General features: G+C 35.0%; 1 protein-coding gene across 6 annotated transcripts in view; it reads right to left on the minus strand.

Moving 5' to 3' along the window:
• Positions 1-2,379: 2,379 nt before the first annotated feature.
• Positions 2,380-13,791, minus strand: part of TCF20 (transcription factor 20) — an 82,284-nt gene continuing 70,872 nt past the window's right edge. For 4 of the 6 annotated variants that reach the window (XM_039335611.1, XM_039335612.1, XM_039335610.1 and 1 more), the window contains 2 exons: positions 13,060-13,187; positions 2,380-3,861 (listed from right to left, as the gene is read on the minus strand). In XM_039335611.1, coding sequence (XP_039191545.1) covers positions 13,104-13,187 — 84 coding nt within the window. In that variant the 3' untranslated portion in view covers positions 2,380-3,861; positions 13,060-13,103. Of the gene's footprint in view, positions 3,862-6,844; positions 6,929-13,059; positions 13,188-13,791 lie in introns of all 6 variants that reach the window. The other 2 variants (XR_005555802.1, XM_039335614.1) reach the window with 2 other exon arrangements.

Genomic DNA, 13,791 nt, shown 5'->3' on the forward strand with positions numbered 1-13,791 from the left:
CATTTAGAAATCATATCAACAGAAGATCAAAAACAGTAAAATAAAATGGGACACCAGCATCAAAATACAGCAAGTCTCTAGAGTCTGGCAGTACAGAACAACTTTATCACCCTTTCAAAGCAGAGTAAGCAGGCAATTATTCTTCCTTTAAGAGTTTCATAATTAGAGTATTATTACTGGAAAAAAAAACATGTATATGTGTAACAAACCTTTTTAGTACTACACCTATAATAGAACTGCTGCTCTTTATAGTAAAAAAAATTAATGTGAAAAAAGGCACTTTCAGATTTCTTAACTCCGAATTGTTCAGGGTTTGTCAGACAATTTGATTTGTGCTCAGAAACAAACAGGAAGCTAGTGAAATTGTTTTCATTCTCAGAGCAATGAGATCTCCAAAGTGTACTGTATTTTTTATTACCTTTGATTTTCAAACAACTTTCAAGGCAACAACCCACATTTGTCTTATTGAAGATTAGGAAGAAGGTTCATTCACAATAATACATCCATCAAGGTCCATCTGGTATGTACTGGGTGCAATATTTTAATGATATTAAACAGGGCATTCCCAAAGATAGGCAACCAGAATAAGTGATTGGGAAGCCAAGTCCTCTTGGGATGTTGAATGCTGGATATATTTTCAGCAGATAAGCTATTCAAATAGACAAGTGAGAAAAATCGAAGATGAAGCTTTCGCTGTTGGTTGAGAGCAGTGCATTGTTGATTTCATCAGATGATGCTATACACTAATATTAATTTATATAGCAAATGAATGCCAGTTCCCTGTCCAGTTTACAATCTAAATGTTGAGGTGGCCTCATAAAGATACACTCTTGAATTCTTTTTCTTCCAAACTTTGAAATGTCAGAATGAGTATTTAACTGATAACTAATTCAACGATGTTTCTTCCAATTGTGTATTTGGTCCCACAATCAATCCAGCTCTTGATCTAGCTGTTCAGATTCTAAACAAACAAACAAAAAAAATCGGGACTGTTCCTTTTTAAGTATGTTTTGCCTAAACCTTTTGGCACCAAACCTACAAATATGATTGGGAAGTATTACTAAATATAATATTTATATATAAATATAATAAATATATAAATAGGCTTTGGTATTTGAGACCAACATATGGGATAAAAATAGGAATAAAATCCTTTTTTGATGAATTGTAAATTTTACTTCAAACATTTTAAAATATGTTTCTTAAATCAGTTTTTAAGAAAAATACATTATTTTTTTTTTCTTCCACAGGGAGACAAATATTTGATTTTTTTTTTGTTTTGGAGTCAAAACTGTTACATACTAAGCTTTATTAACTTGCTACTTATTGCCAAACATGTTATTCTTTCAGTCTCCAAAGGATTTATGAAATTTTGTTTTTTGTGAATATATTCTGTATTTGAAATTGGTCCAAAATCTATTGATTTGCAGTGACTCCAGTAGGATTCTAATGTAATAAAATCCTTCAATCCTAAATTGCATGTTGACTTAACTAATGGCTCTTGTCTTTTCAGTTCTTTTTTTTATTATTGCCCTTAGGGGAACTTTGGCAAAATGCAATTACTTGCAACTAAAAGACAGAATGTATGTCAAGAAAGTAAAGGAAGAATATGGTGAAAGTTTATAAAGTACTGCATGGATAAAAGTAGAGGAACTAGAAATCCATTATTTAGTCCTAAAAACCTCAGGTAAATAACTCCACAGATATCTTAAGAGGTTGTGTTTTTTTTTTCCAAACTATAAATGTTAATTATAGTTAAAAATATGAACATTATTAAAGCTTGAAGAAAAACAGTATTAACTATATCTAATGTTCATTAAATGAACTGAAGTTTAATTCAGTTTTATTTTGGTTCCGCACACTGCTTTATTAAGTAGTGCCACTCAAAAGCCAAGTGTGATGCTTGGTCTACTTTCTCTAGAAGAAAACAAAAAATCATTTTTACAAACATATAACAGAATCTGGGGCATCAAACAGCTTTTAAAAACAAGAAAAAAGTTAAATTATGAGATTTCAGGCAGAGATTACAGCACATGCAGAGGGTTAACACTTCTCTCTCCAGCTGTATCTGCCTCTTGGAATCATGGAAACTTTTTTTAAAAAAGTTGTGTATAGGATATTTATATTCTGCAAAGTCTCCCAGAACTCAAGGCAATATCCTTAAGCTTCCCCACACTAATCCTGTGAAGTAGATGAGAGAGAGAGAGATAAGGACAGCCCTAAATCATCTAATGAGCTTCATGAAAGAACAGGGATTGGAACACTCATCTGCCCAATCTTAGTCCAATACTCTAACCAATATGACACACTAGCTTGCACTTTAGTTGGGACTAAGAAAAGGACACTTGAAAACCAGACAGGAATGTTCCGCCACCTGTATTTTAAATGAAAGAAATTAGAAGTTTATTGGCATCAATGTAGAATCTGTCTTCAATCTATCCCAAAAGAAGTATGGGAAAAGACTCATTTTAAATACGAGTAGTAAAACTAGTAATTCAAATTATAAACAGCAATCGTGGAAAAATGGCTTGTTCACAAAGAAGTGAAATACATTAAATTCCACAGATAAAATTAGGTTAAAATGAAGTTTATTAGGTTTTTTGTGGGTTTTTCCTTTTAGCTTTTTTTAATATTTATATATATATATATATATATAAAACTGTTTGTGAAACAGCTATTTTATTCCCATGGCAGAGTGATCCGTGAAAGATGCACTAACCCCTTCTTAAGGCCTTAACAAGAGAAAAAGTTTTGTTTTCTAAAACTCAAATGTTTAAAATTACACAATGTACAAACGAAGAAAAAATAACCATGTGGTGTAGGCTGCTAAATTGACATTCCCCCTTCCTCCTTTTGGGAAACAAAAGAGAAGGGCTAACTGAATTTTCCTGGACAGCTTAACACACACTGATTATATCAACATTCAAACATCTGTTGAATGCCCCTTTCCAGTAGGCAAGCCTCATATAGACTGCCTTCAAAAAAGGCAGCAATTCCTTGGAATGATTTGGGAATATTTGTCAGTGGCCAACAATGACCCCAATCTCCCACCTTTTGGTACAAAGTTATGTATATAAGGTTAAAGTATCTGAATATGAAGCAAGTAGAAGACACTCTTTATTTCACAAACCACATGACATAGTAGTCTTCTGATGCTTCTCAGGCTTCTTTTCTTAATAAAAATAAATAGTGTTTTTCTTTTTCTTTATTTAAGAAAAAAATGCTATTCACACATACACAAATACAAGCACCCAGCAACCATTCATTCCCACTCTCATCCCTGCAGACAATTTTGCCAGCAACAAAAAACTTGTATTCTTTAAAACCTGGATCTTCTATTGTGGAAAATGGAGCAGAGAAACAAGTTTGATTAAGAAAGCTCATTAACTCCAACACTCCTTCGGAAAGAAAAAGTGATTACATTGTAAAGGCCTTTTCTGACTTCTAGTTAATACAGGTTTATGAGCAACTTCAAACCTATGTGGGTCCTACAAATGGAATTTAATGCATAAAAAGGGATAGCGCACCTTTCATTTAAAAGAAGTCTATCAAGACTAAAAATAGATTTTTAATATATATATATATTTATCTATATATATATTTTATCCCTCCCTCTTTAATTCTCCCACTTTCTCTTCTTTTCCCTCCCCTACCCATAGTCATTATGAAGAGCATGTCCATGAAAATAGCTGGTTCAGACTCCTAGATCATATTCTGTGTTGTTGTCAATCAAATGTGATGAAAGAATTGATGGAGGAAGTGCTGGCATTGGTAGGCTTGTCAAAAGAGGGACACAACTACACAATGGGAAACAAACGAATTAATCTTGAATGTCCATCGCTTTTATCTCAACAGCCTAACCTGTAAGAGAGAAAAACAGAATATTACTAACATTTCCAGGTATTATATATCCTGTTAATGACAAGATTTCTTCCTTTAGCTTAAACACCATTGCATTTCTGAAGATTGCAAGTAGCTCACAAATAACATTTTTTAAAAAAAAAATCACCTATTAAGATGCGTATGTGTGCGTGCATGAATATGAAGATGGAATAAATTTAAAACTGTCTGATAAAGTAGATAAGATAACCTCAGAAAAGTAACCACAATACCACAAGAAGGGTAATAGAAAAAAAAATCAATTAAAATTTACTCCAAACTATAATTTCAGAAAATTTTTTTTTGATATGTAACTCTGTGAATAATTACCAAAATAGAGAAATCACATAACAGTAAATGTTGGAAATGCTAAAATGAAAGAACATTCCATTGTATGGTCTCATAAGAAAATGCAGAAGTACTAGAAAGAAATGCATCAACTTATTCAGAAAATTTGAAATGAACACAACTATTTTATTAAGTATAATTTCAGAAAACATAGGTGAAAAATACCATGGTTTGTTAAGATACATGTCAATAGCTGCAAGAATAAGTTTGGTATAACAGAAAAAAGAAACTTTGACTAGAATACACAATTGAAAGAGTAAAATGGCAAAATGGTCAGGGTATAACTTTAATAAAAGTTTAACAATTCAAGCAGGAATGGCTCTCTTAAATACTGCACTTCACATAGATTTGAGATCCTAGATTGCATAGAGTAACATGAGCATATTTGGGAAAAAGCTGGGCTTTGCCTCTGCTTATTGCATGTAGTCCAAAACTGATGTCAAACTGTGCCAAAACTCCATGTCACATTGGTACGACTAAGATTGGTAATCTAGTTTCCCTGTCTTTATCTGACAACAAAAAAAATTGCTATTGGAAAGCTTGTTGGACAGTGATGTCCAATATTCCATAGGATTTTTTTTTGATAATTTGAGAGTTTGGCAAAGACTATGAAAGAAATGTGGATAAATTGTCAGAGAAAGGGGAAGGATATAATAAATGAAGATAATCTGATCCTATGAAATGGAGTTAAATACCAGCCACAAGTGGAGGTAGAGGTTTCACTCTGAAAACATGTTAAAAAATGCTCGAGTGTAAGGTGATAATCAAAGAACCATAGATGAATTTTTTGGGGAAAAAAAGTTTGCTCAACATTCTGAATAAAGCGATCAGGGGAAAAATGTTATTATATTAGGTGACATGAATGGAGAGATAGAAACAAAAAGAAACTACAGAAAACAGATGATTTAAGCACACCATATTTAAATTCTATGGCAAATAGAATATTTATCCGATTGTGATTGTTTTAAGATAAAAGACTGGAACAATTAGCAAAGGATACAAGGATGGTAAAAAGTTCTAAATGCGACACAGAGCTTTATTTCATACTTTCAAAAGTAGAACGAGGGGAAAAACAACGAAAGTAGAATATTAACAGTATAAGACCTGCATGAAAAATTATTAGAAAATAAATTAATTGTCCAATAAGCTGAATGGAAAGTGGATATAAAAAGGCAGTTTTGGAAACTGAAGTACAGCAAAAAATAATTATTTGATTGATATCCCATCTTTCCTCCAGGAGCATAAACAAGTAGGCATCAACTTTTTCTCACAACAATCCTGTGAGATAGGTTGGGATGAAAGAGGTGACTAACTATATGACAGAGCCACAGAAGTCTGTAAAGTTACTGTAATGGGAAAAATAAAAAGCATGCTCGGTGAAATTACATAGATGAGAATATGAATAGACTGGAAGAGTGAAAGGATACTGTATAAAGAACAGAAAGGAAAAGATGGCTGTAAAAATGTAGTCAAAGGAAAGGGAAGATGAATGTTAAAAGACGTAGAAAATGCAGTTGTTCTGATAGAAATAAAAAATTGGAGGTGGGTAAAAAGGAATAAAAGTGCTCTCTGACAGTAATATGCTTTTATTGTTCATGCAGAGAAAAAGAAGACAAAAGCTACATTAGAATTCATTTGTTAACTGTGCCTGGGAAGAGCTTGGCAGAATTATGATTGAAATAATAAGGAAAACAACAATAACCTAGGGCAGGGGTGTCAAAATTGCCATGTCACATGACGTGTCGCAACGTATCAATTTTTTAAACTCCATATTCTCCTTTATGAGAATAAATTAAATCCTTAGCAAATGCCGGCAATGGGGTGGGCACGGCTTCCGTATGATGAAACCGGCCCGCAGGCCAGCACTTTGACACCCCTGACCTAGGAGGTGCAGTTTGACATCAAATATGTGCCTGTCAGATTTCTGCCTTTTAGCAGTAATTTGAGAAATGTACATAGCCAGTATTGTGGCGAAGGTTGATTACTGAATACAGTAAGAGGAATATGATGAAAGCATATGTGAGAATAAATTGAGGAGGGGGTCTTTGGTGCTCTCTGAGCTTGCTTGTTTTCTTGCAGAAGTTTCATTACCCAAACTAGGTAACATCATCAGTGCTAGTCGTTTTAGCACTGATGATGTTACTATTTGGGGTAATGAAACTTCTGCAAGAAAACAGAGAGCACCAAGGACCCCTCATGTTAACCGAGCTACAAATATTCTCCTTTATGAGAATAAATTAAATCCTTAGCAAATGATTCAAGTCAAGAATTTGTTTACCCATGCCTTCGTTGTTTAATATATTTGTAGATAATTATATTAGAGAGATGGTGCTGAGATCAGAGATATATTGGTTGGAATGAGAATGCCCATGTACATTTTTATATAGATGATCCTGTGCAGTTTGTTGAGAATATAAATGTTAGATGTTATCAAAGTGCAAGAAAAAAAGTGAGTAGTAGTGAGCAAAAGAAATTAAAAGTATGAGAAAAACAAAGGAAATATAGATAAAACTAATTTATATCAACTTCATTCATTATATCTCTGTATAACTCTATTTATTCATGTCTTTGACCAAATCAATATATTAATTTATGTAATGCTTTGTATTCTTCTCACCTCTTCTTTTGAGGACTTCATTGGATAATTCAATAACAATTCTCTTGGTCTTTCTTCTCTTTCCTCTCAGTCTTTTTATTTTTCCTGCATATATTTGTTTTGCAATTCAATAATCATTCCTTCTTTCTAACCAAATCAATTCATCATACTTCTTTTATGGTTATGTATTCAGTACTTATTCTTCGTTCTTTCTCAATAATTTTCAGACCTTTTACAAATCAGAAACTCACTCCCAGACCAAATATATTTCTCTAATTGAAAAAGCTCATTATTGAAGTCAAGCAGAATTGTAATAATTTCAAAAAAAAAAAAAAGAATTCATAATTAGTTATTGATTTATTTTTCCTGCATATATTTGTTTTGCAATTCAATAATCATTCCTTCTTTCTAACCAAATCAATTCATCATACTTCTTTTATGGTTATGTATTCAGTACTTATTCTTCATTCTTTCTCAATAATTTTCAGACCTTTTACAAATCAGAAACTCACTCCCAGACCAAATATATTTCTCTAATTGAAAAAGCTCATTACTGAAGTCAAGCAGAATTGTAATAATTTCAAAAAAAAAAAAAAGAATTCATAATTAGTTATTGATTTTTCTGTTCTTTTCTAGAATAATTCAGAATATAAAAACAGAAATAATCAATTAAAGTACAAGTATGAGAGACGTGAAATACACAACATTTTTACTGTTCTCTTTTTCCATTCTTGAATCCAGTTCAGAGCAATAGTCCCATTTGCATTTTGTTTTCATTCTATTGTATATCAGTTCGTAAGTACTGCTTTTATAGGACAGCTAAATACCTATAATTGAATACAAATCATTACAGGGAGTCCTAATTTAATGACCATTTGTTCAGCAAACATTTGAAATTATGGCAATGCTAAACAAATGGTCAGTAAAACTGGTCTTGCAAGTTTTGGCTACTGCAGCACCTCCACAGGCAATCAAAATTTGCATGCTTGGTAATCTGTGCAAATTTACGACCACAGGTCCCCCTCCATTTCTGCCTTTTTGACCATCCTGCACTCTGACACATACCCCTCCTTCCCCCTGCACTGCTTCCCCAGCTGACCTTTGCCATTTTCTTCCTCCTGCTGCTAGCCTGGAATCCAGGCATTGGGTGAGAATGTAGTTTTGGGATGCATGTGGCAAGCAGAGCAGGCTGGCAGACCCTTGTCTGCCAAAGGGAGCTTACAGGCCCAGTTGGGGAGGAGGCAGCAGAATGGGATGGTGAGGTATGGTATGCTCTGCCACCAGATGAGTCAGGAGAAGTGGCACCAGCTCCCAGGCAAAGGTGAAAGCTGTTCAGGAGGCACTATTTGGGATGGCAGCAGAAGTGAAGGAAGTGGAGTGGTGAGGACTTGACATACTGTGCACACTGCAGTTGTGTTGGAAGTGCTTCTGGAGACTTGGCCTGTGGTCTTCAGCAGTGAACCCAGCACCAACAGAACTGACCCACAGGCCATCTGCTCACTCCTGACCCAGCCTTCTTGCAAAGCCTCATGAAGGACCAACATTTTCCAATGTGAAGGAGTGGTAAGAATAGGCAGCAGAGTACAAGGCAGCCCAACTGTAGTGGGGGGAAAGACAGGCAGGTGGCAGGGGATTTGAAGTGCTGGTGAGTGTGACAAGGCAGAAGAAGTGAGAGGTCCTTCCTAATAATGACGCAGTCCTGGACTAATGACCATAACTGAGACCACTGGAACTCCTGTTGCTAAGTAGCATGGTCATGTGCTATTTTTGGCTAATGACTGCTTCATTTAGTGATGGAAATTCTAGTCCCAATAACTATAGGACTACCAAGGACTACCCGTAGTTATATTTGTTGCCTTCTAACTTTATATGTACAAATTCCAGTTTCTCAAGTCTGTTTGCTGTTTATGGTCTATTTCATTTTAACTTTTTGTGTTATCATTTATTATTGATCTCACAATAATAATCCACTGCAAACTAATCTACAAGTGTGATGTTATCCAATTTAACTAATCAACTAAATCAATCTTCCCTACACATTATCTTCTCAAAGTATTGGCTCTCAATTTTCCACTGAGAAAGCTGAATGTGAATTAAAAATAAAAAACACCTGGAAGATATCAAGTTAAAATAAAACTTTAACTAAAATTTTAATGCATTTATTAATTTAATCATATTGCATGTCCAGGAAATTGTTGTATTTTAGAATTGATTCTTATGTGTGCTAAATTAGAATTAATGTATTTTGAGGGTACTTTAAAACACAAAAATTGAACATAGAGACATAACTAGAAAATATTCAGACACAAAAAATTGGAAATGTAATATTCTTACTCATTAATTTTTGCCCAATTGTGCACACGACATTTTTTTTTTTTTTGCAGTTCCTATTCCTATTGCTTCAACTGAAAAAAAATTGTGAGAGATTTTTGGAAGCCAGGAATTTAATCCAGATTTGGAAGAGGGGAGAACCAATAAATATGTGCACAAATGTCATTACAGATATGGATCATTGTATCTAAATAAATTTCAAAACTGCTACTCTTCTTTCTCTGCTGCTGCCAAAAATCAATGAATGTCTGCAATGTAAGGTTTTAACAACGTTTTACAGCAGTGATGGTGAACCTTTTAGAGACTGAGTGCCCAAACTGCAACCCAAAACCCACTTATTTATGGCTGGGTGCCAGGTGGGCATGGCCCATTGTGTGTGTGTGTGTGGTCATGACAGACTGGGTGGGTGTGGCCAAGGTGGGCATGGCCACCTCGATGTTGCTTGTGGGGAGGGACACCTGTGGGGGCCAGGCAGGGTTGGGGAGATCCAGGGTGTCTCTGGCAGGTGGGGCGGTGGGCAGGAGGCTCGTCCTGCGGGGTAAGGCAAGGCAAGGCGAGGCAGGACAGGGGTGCCATTGCCGCAGGGCAAGGCAGGGGCCGGGGCGGCTGCTGCCTGACACCATCGCCCCCCGCACACAGAGGCCAGTGAGCGCATGGGGAGCAACGGTGTCCATCAGCAGCCACAGCCTGCCGGCCCCTCGACTGGCGCACTCTGGGGCTCCGCAGCTTGCCACCAGCAGTTTAGAGAAGCAGAGATGCAGTGGGTCGTGCCCGGGAAAAGGAGAGCATGTGAGACCAGGAGGAATGGGACAGGGGGAAGGGAAAACAGCCATGCTGGGATGCATCCAGCCATGTGGGACCTCGGTGAGTTAGTGGGCGGCTGGTTGAAGAGGGACGGTTGCCATCTCCGGGGCATGGCGCGTGTGCCCACAGAGAGGGCTCTGAGTGCCGCCTCTGGCACGCGTGCCATAGGTTCACCACCATTGTTTTAGAGACGTCAACTACCAGAACTTCTAAAGAATGAAACTTAGAAATGACATCAAAATGAAGATACCCACCTACAGTAAGCATGTATCAAAACCCATTTCTTGTATTAGATTTCCTTAGCTGTCTACTTACTGTGGGGGAAAAAAATCTCTTAATAGTGATATAAGACATCAGATTAATTATCCCTATGCTGAGAGACTTGAATAGATGGAATTCAGTTTTGCTACCCCTATCTCTCCCATAGAATCCCATTCATACAAAAGTAGAACTGGTGAAAACTGGACTGCACCTTTGTAATTCTCAGAAGGTCAGATTTAAGATAGATAATTTCTAATTTGATGATCAGACCAAGACACGGAAGAGTGCTATTTTTAACTGGACAAAGCAACAGTCTCTTCAAAATCCACACATTTGTAAAGTGCTCATAGAAAGAGGAGGAGGAGGAGGAGGAGGAGGAGGAGGAGGAGGAGGAGGAGGAGGAGAAGGAGGAGGAGGAGGAGGAGGGGGGAAGCAGATTATTCAGATGCTCTCTTCCCAACTACCTTTTTTTACAATGCAATGAATATGTGCTAAGTATAAGGAGTAATAAATAAATATATAACCTAGGCTGGATTATTTTGATTTGGAGATATATTAGTGTATGTGTGTGAGAGAGAGACTGTTGCCTTTTCTTGCTTTCCTTATATTTTCAATTAACTCCTTTTTATACCTATATCTTATATATAGACTTGGCATCATCCATTTTAGAAGGAAATACTTAATTAAAACCTTCACATGCAATATTGCAAAGTCACATAGCTAACCCTTGTATTTCAAGACGATGCATGGTTTGTTAGGCTTTGCATTTCTGGGCTCTGCCAGAAGGAGGTAAAACACTTTCCTTTTCAGTTTTCTAGTTGGGCTAAGGAAAGAAATCACAGGTAAGGGGACTAAGAACTTCCCAGCTGGATAGCCTATCAGTAGTTTCAGTCTGGCAGATGGCAGCCTATTGTAATGATTCTTTTACTGAAGAAAGAAGGGGCCTGCCAAGAAAATTTTAAATTATCTCCAATGATGATTTAACTGGGAAGCAGCTACATTTTTACTATTGCATGGACAGAAAAGAGTAAGAAGTCAATATTAAACTATCCATAATAAAATACAGCTTCTGGGTTTACTAAGCTAAATCATATACCATTGTGAAAGATGATTGCAGGCCTTTATTCCCAGTCTTTTCTAAGCACAGATAAACTCTTCGGAGAGATATAATTTATTTATTGCAATTATGTAATCCCATTTTTATTATACAAATCCCATCAAGGTAGCTTACATGTGATATTAATATTTATTATTAAAATTAAATTTTAAGTTAAAGTAATAACTAGAGCCCTGTCTACCTTTACCCTCTCTCTTTTCAGGGATTGTTTTTATAGAGTTGTTAATAGTAATAGATCTACTTGAAGAGCAGGGGGCAGAAAAAGTCAGCAAAAAAAATCAAGATTCTGAATGGTCTTCACCAGCCTTTAGTTTCCTGACAAGGATTCAAGTCCAAAACCCAAAACTGTGAACTGAAGACAAATATATTAGTACAAACATGGGGAACTGGAATAACAGGGGGACAATTTAATGAATACAAATGGGCTAGTCCTTCCAGAAAACTGGCAATCAACTGGTCTCCTTTAATTCAAATAACATATGTAAGAATAGAGGGAGATCTATTTGATGATTTAAAGGCCCTGTTATGGAAGCCTAGTTAACAAAGGAAGAAAGCTAGAATAAGGTTGAAAAAACTAGGATTTTGACTCATTAGAGAGGATTTTATATTGCCGATTAGAGGGTTAATGTTGAGATAAGGGGAATTTTGGTTATTAGATTTATAATATTTGGAAACTAATTGAAAATAAGGATTTTATCGGCTTAATATTTAAAAATTGGACTTAAAAGGGAAAAAAATATGTTTGATTTATTGATTAACCCAGGCAATATATATAATTGTTTTGATTTATTAAAGGGGATATTGTGTTATTAACTAGATGATTTAATGTGATGGGAAATAGATAACTCTTAGGAAATAGAACAAGATTATATTCAAATAGATAAAATATGTATTTTGGATATTATAGTTTGTTATGAAGTGAGATAAAGGAAATTTTGGTTACCCGAAGTCTGAAAATTATAAATATTAAAGATTAAACTGGAATATTGATAAGAAATTAAAAACTGAGTAAAAATTAATAACAGGATATGGATTGTTTATGAAAGTTGAATGTAATTAAGATATTTATAAGCTAAAATGTATTGATAAATGTAATAATGATGTTCTTATTGATATAATTAGAAATGTACTAACCTGAATAGGAGACAGTAAATGTTAAGGGGAAAAGAGAAGAAATATTCGATGTTGTAACCTGAGATTTGCACTAAGATTTTGTTATTGAACTAATGTAACCCAGTCACCACGTTGCTTTTTAAATATTCAAATGTAAAATTGGAAAATTAATAAAATATTATAAAAAAAAAACCTGTGACTTAGATGATATGCCATAAAGGCTGCTTCCTAAATATCCAGCTATATATAGTTAGCTGAGTTACCTTTCTATAATTCAAGTACTGTTGAACTGCATGAACTACCTTGCTGAAACTGCTTTGTTTTCTGTCAATTAAAAAGGTAGATGATTTGATGTTTTCTCAAATCTACAATTTATTCTTCAAACAATTATTTGTGTTAACAAAAATGAATAAGGCAATAGTTCAGGATACTGAAGCAAAGTCCCAAAGTCACTGTTGTCCCAAACTAATGAATACAACTATTAATTATGAAATAATTTAGATGATCAGCACCCTAAAGAAATAAACTGAAAGTTAAGATATATGCCTATTTCTCCCTTAAACTGGAGAAAAGGTAGGAGGGACAACTTAGTGTCTTTCCCTCCACTCACCTGTGCTTGCCTTTATTTTCATTCCCACGAACACACTTCCCCCCTCACCCCCGCTCCGACTGCTCTGTGCTGAAGCTGCCTTTCACCATCTTGTTCTGCAAGGGGGGAAGAGAGCAAGGAGGGAGGGGCTGTTGTCCAATAGACCAAGGTAAGATGAAAGAGAAAGAGAAAAAGAATATACAGAGCATGAAAGAGATAAAGCAGCATCAGTACCACTATCAGTTTTAGAAATAAATAGATTTTTCAGGCAAGATCTCTGCAAGACAGCATTGGTATTTTTGAAAATCAAGCAATATTTATTTTTATTTAGATAGTATTTTTATTTTGCTGAGTGCTGGATCTTCCTACCATAAAATGAAATTAGAATACATTATTTCAGTAAAGATTAACATTAAAATTGAAATTAAAAAAACCAACAGATTTTAACGATTTTGTTGAACTGACTGCAGTCTAAAATCAAACTTTAATGCACTCTTACAAATCAAACACTAAAGCTCCATTTTTTAAATAACTTCCTCCTGAATATCCTGAAATTACTTTTTGCTTGCCTCAATTTTGCTATTTAATTCAGGCACATAAAACTGGAAAGTTTTATTTTGTGGATAATTCATTTATGACATAAACGTTAACATATTTTAACAATAATCTTCTCCTGCTCAGTTATTTTGAATTATATCTCTATTTTAAAACAGCAACCCTCTTTTCCACTTTAAAACAGCAAGACTTTTTTTT

This window comes from Crotalus tigris, unplaced genomic scaffold (genome assembly GCF_016545835.1).
Source record: "Crotalus tigris isolate CLP2741 ecotype Arizona unplaced genomic scaffold, ASM1654583v1 scf7180000017644.4837335, whole genome shotgun sequence".
Lineage (NCBI taxonomy): Eukaryota > Metazoa > Chordata > Lepidosauria > Squamata > Viperidae > Crotalus > Crotalus tigris.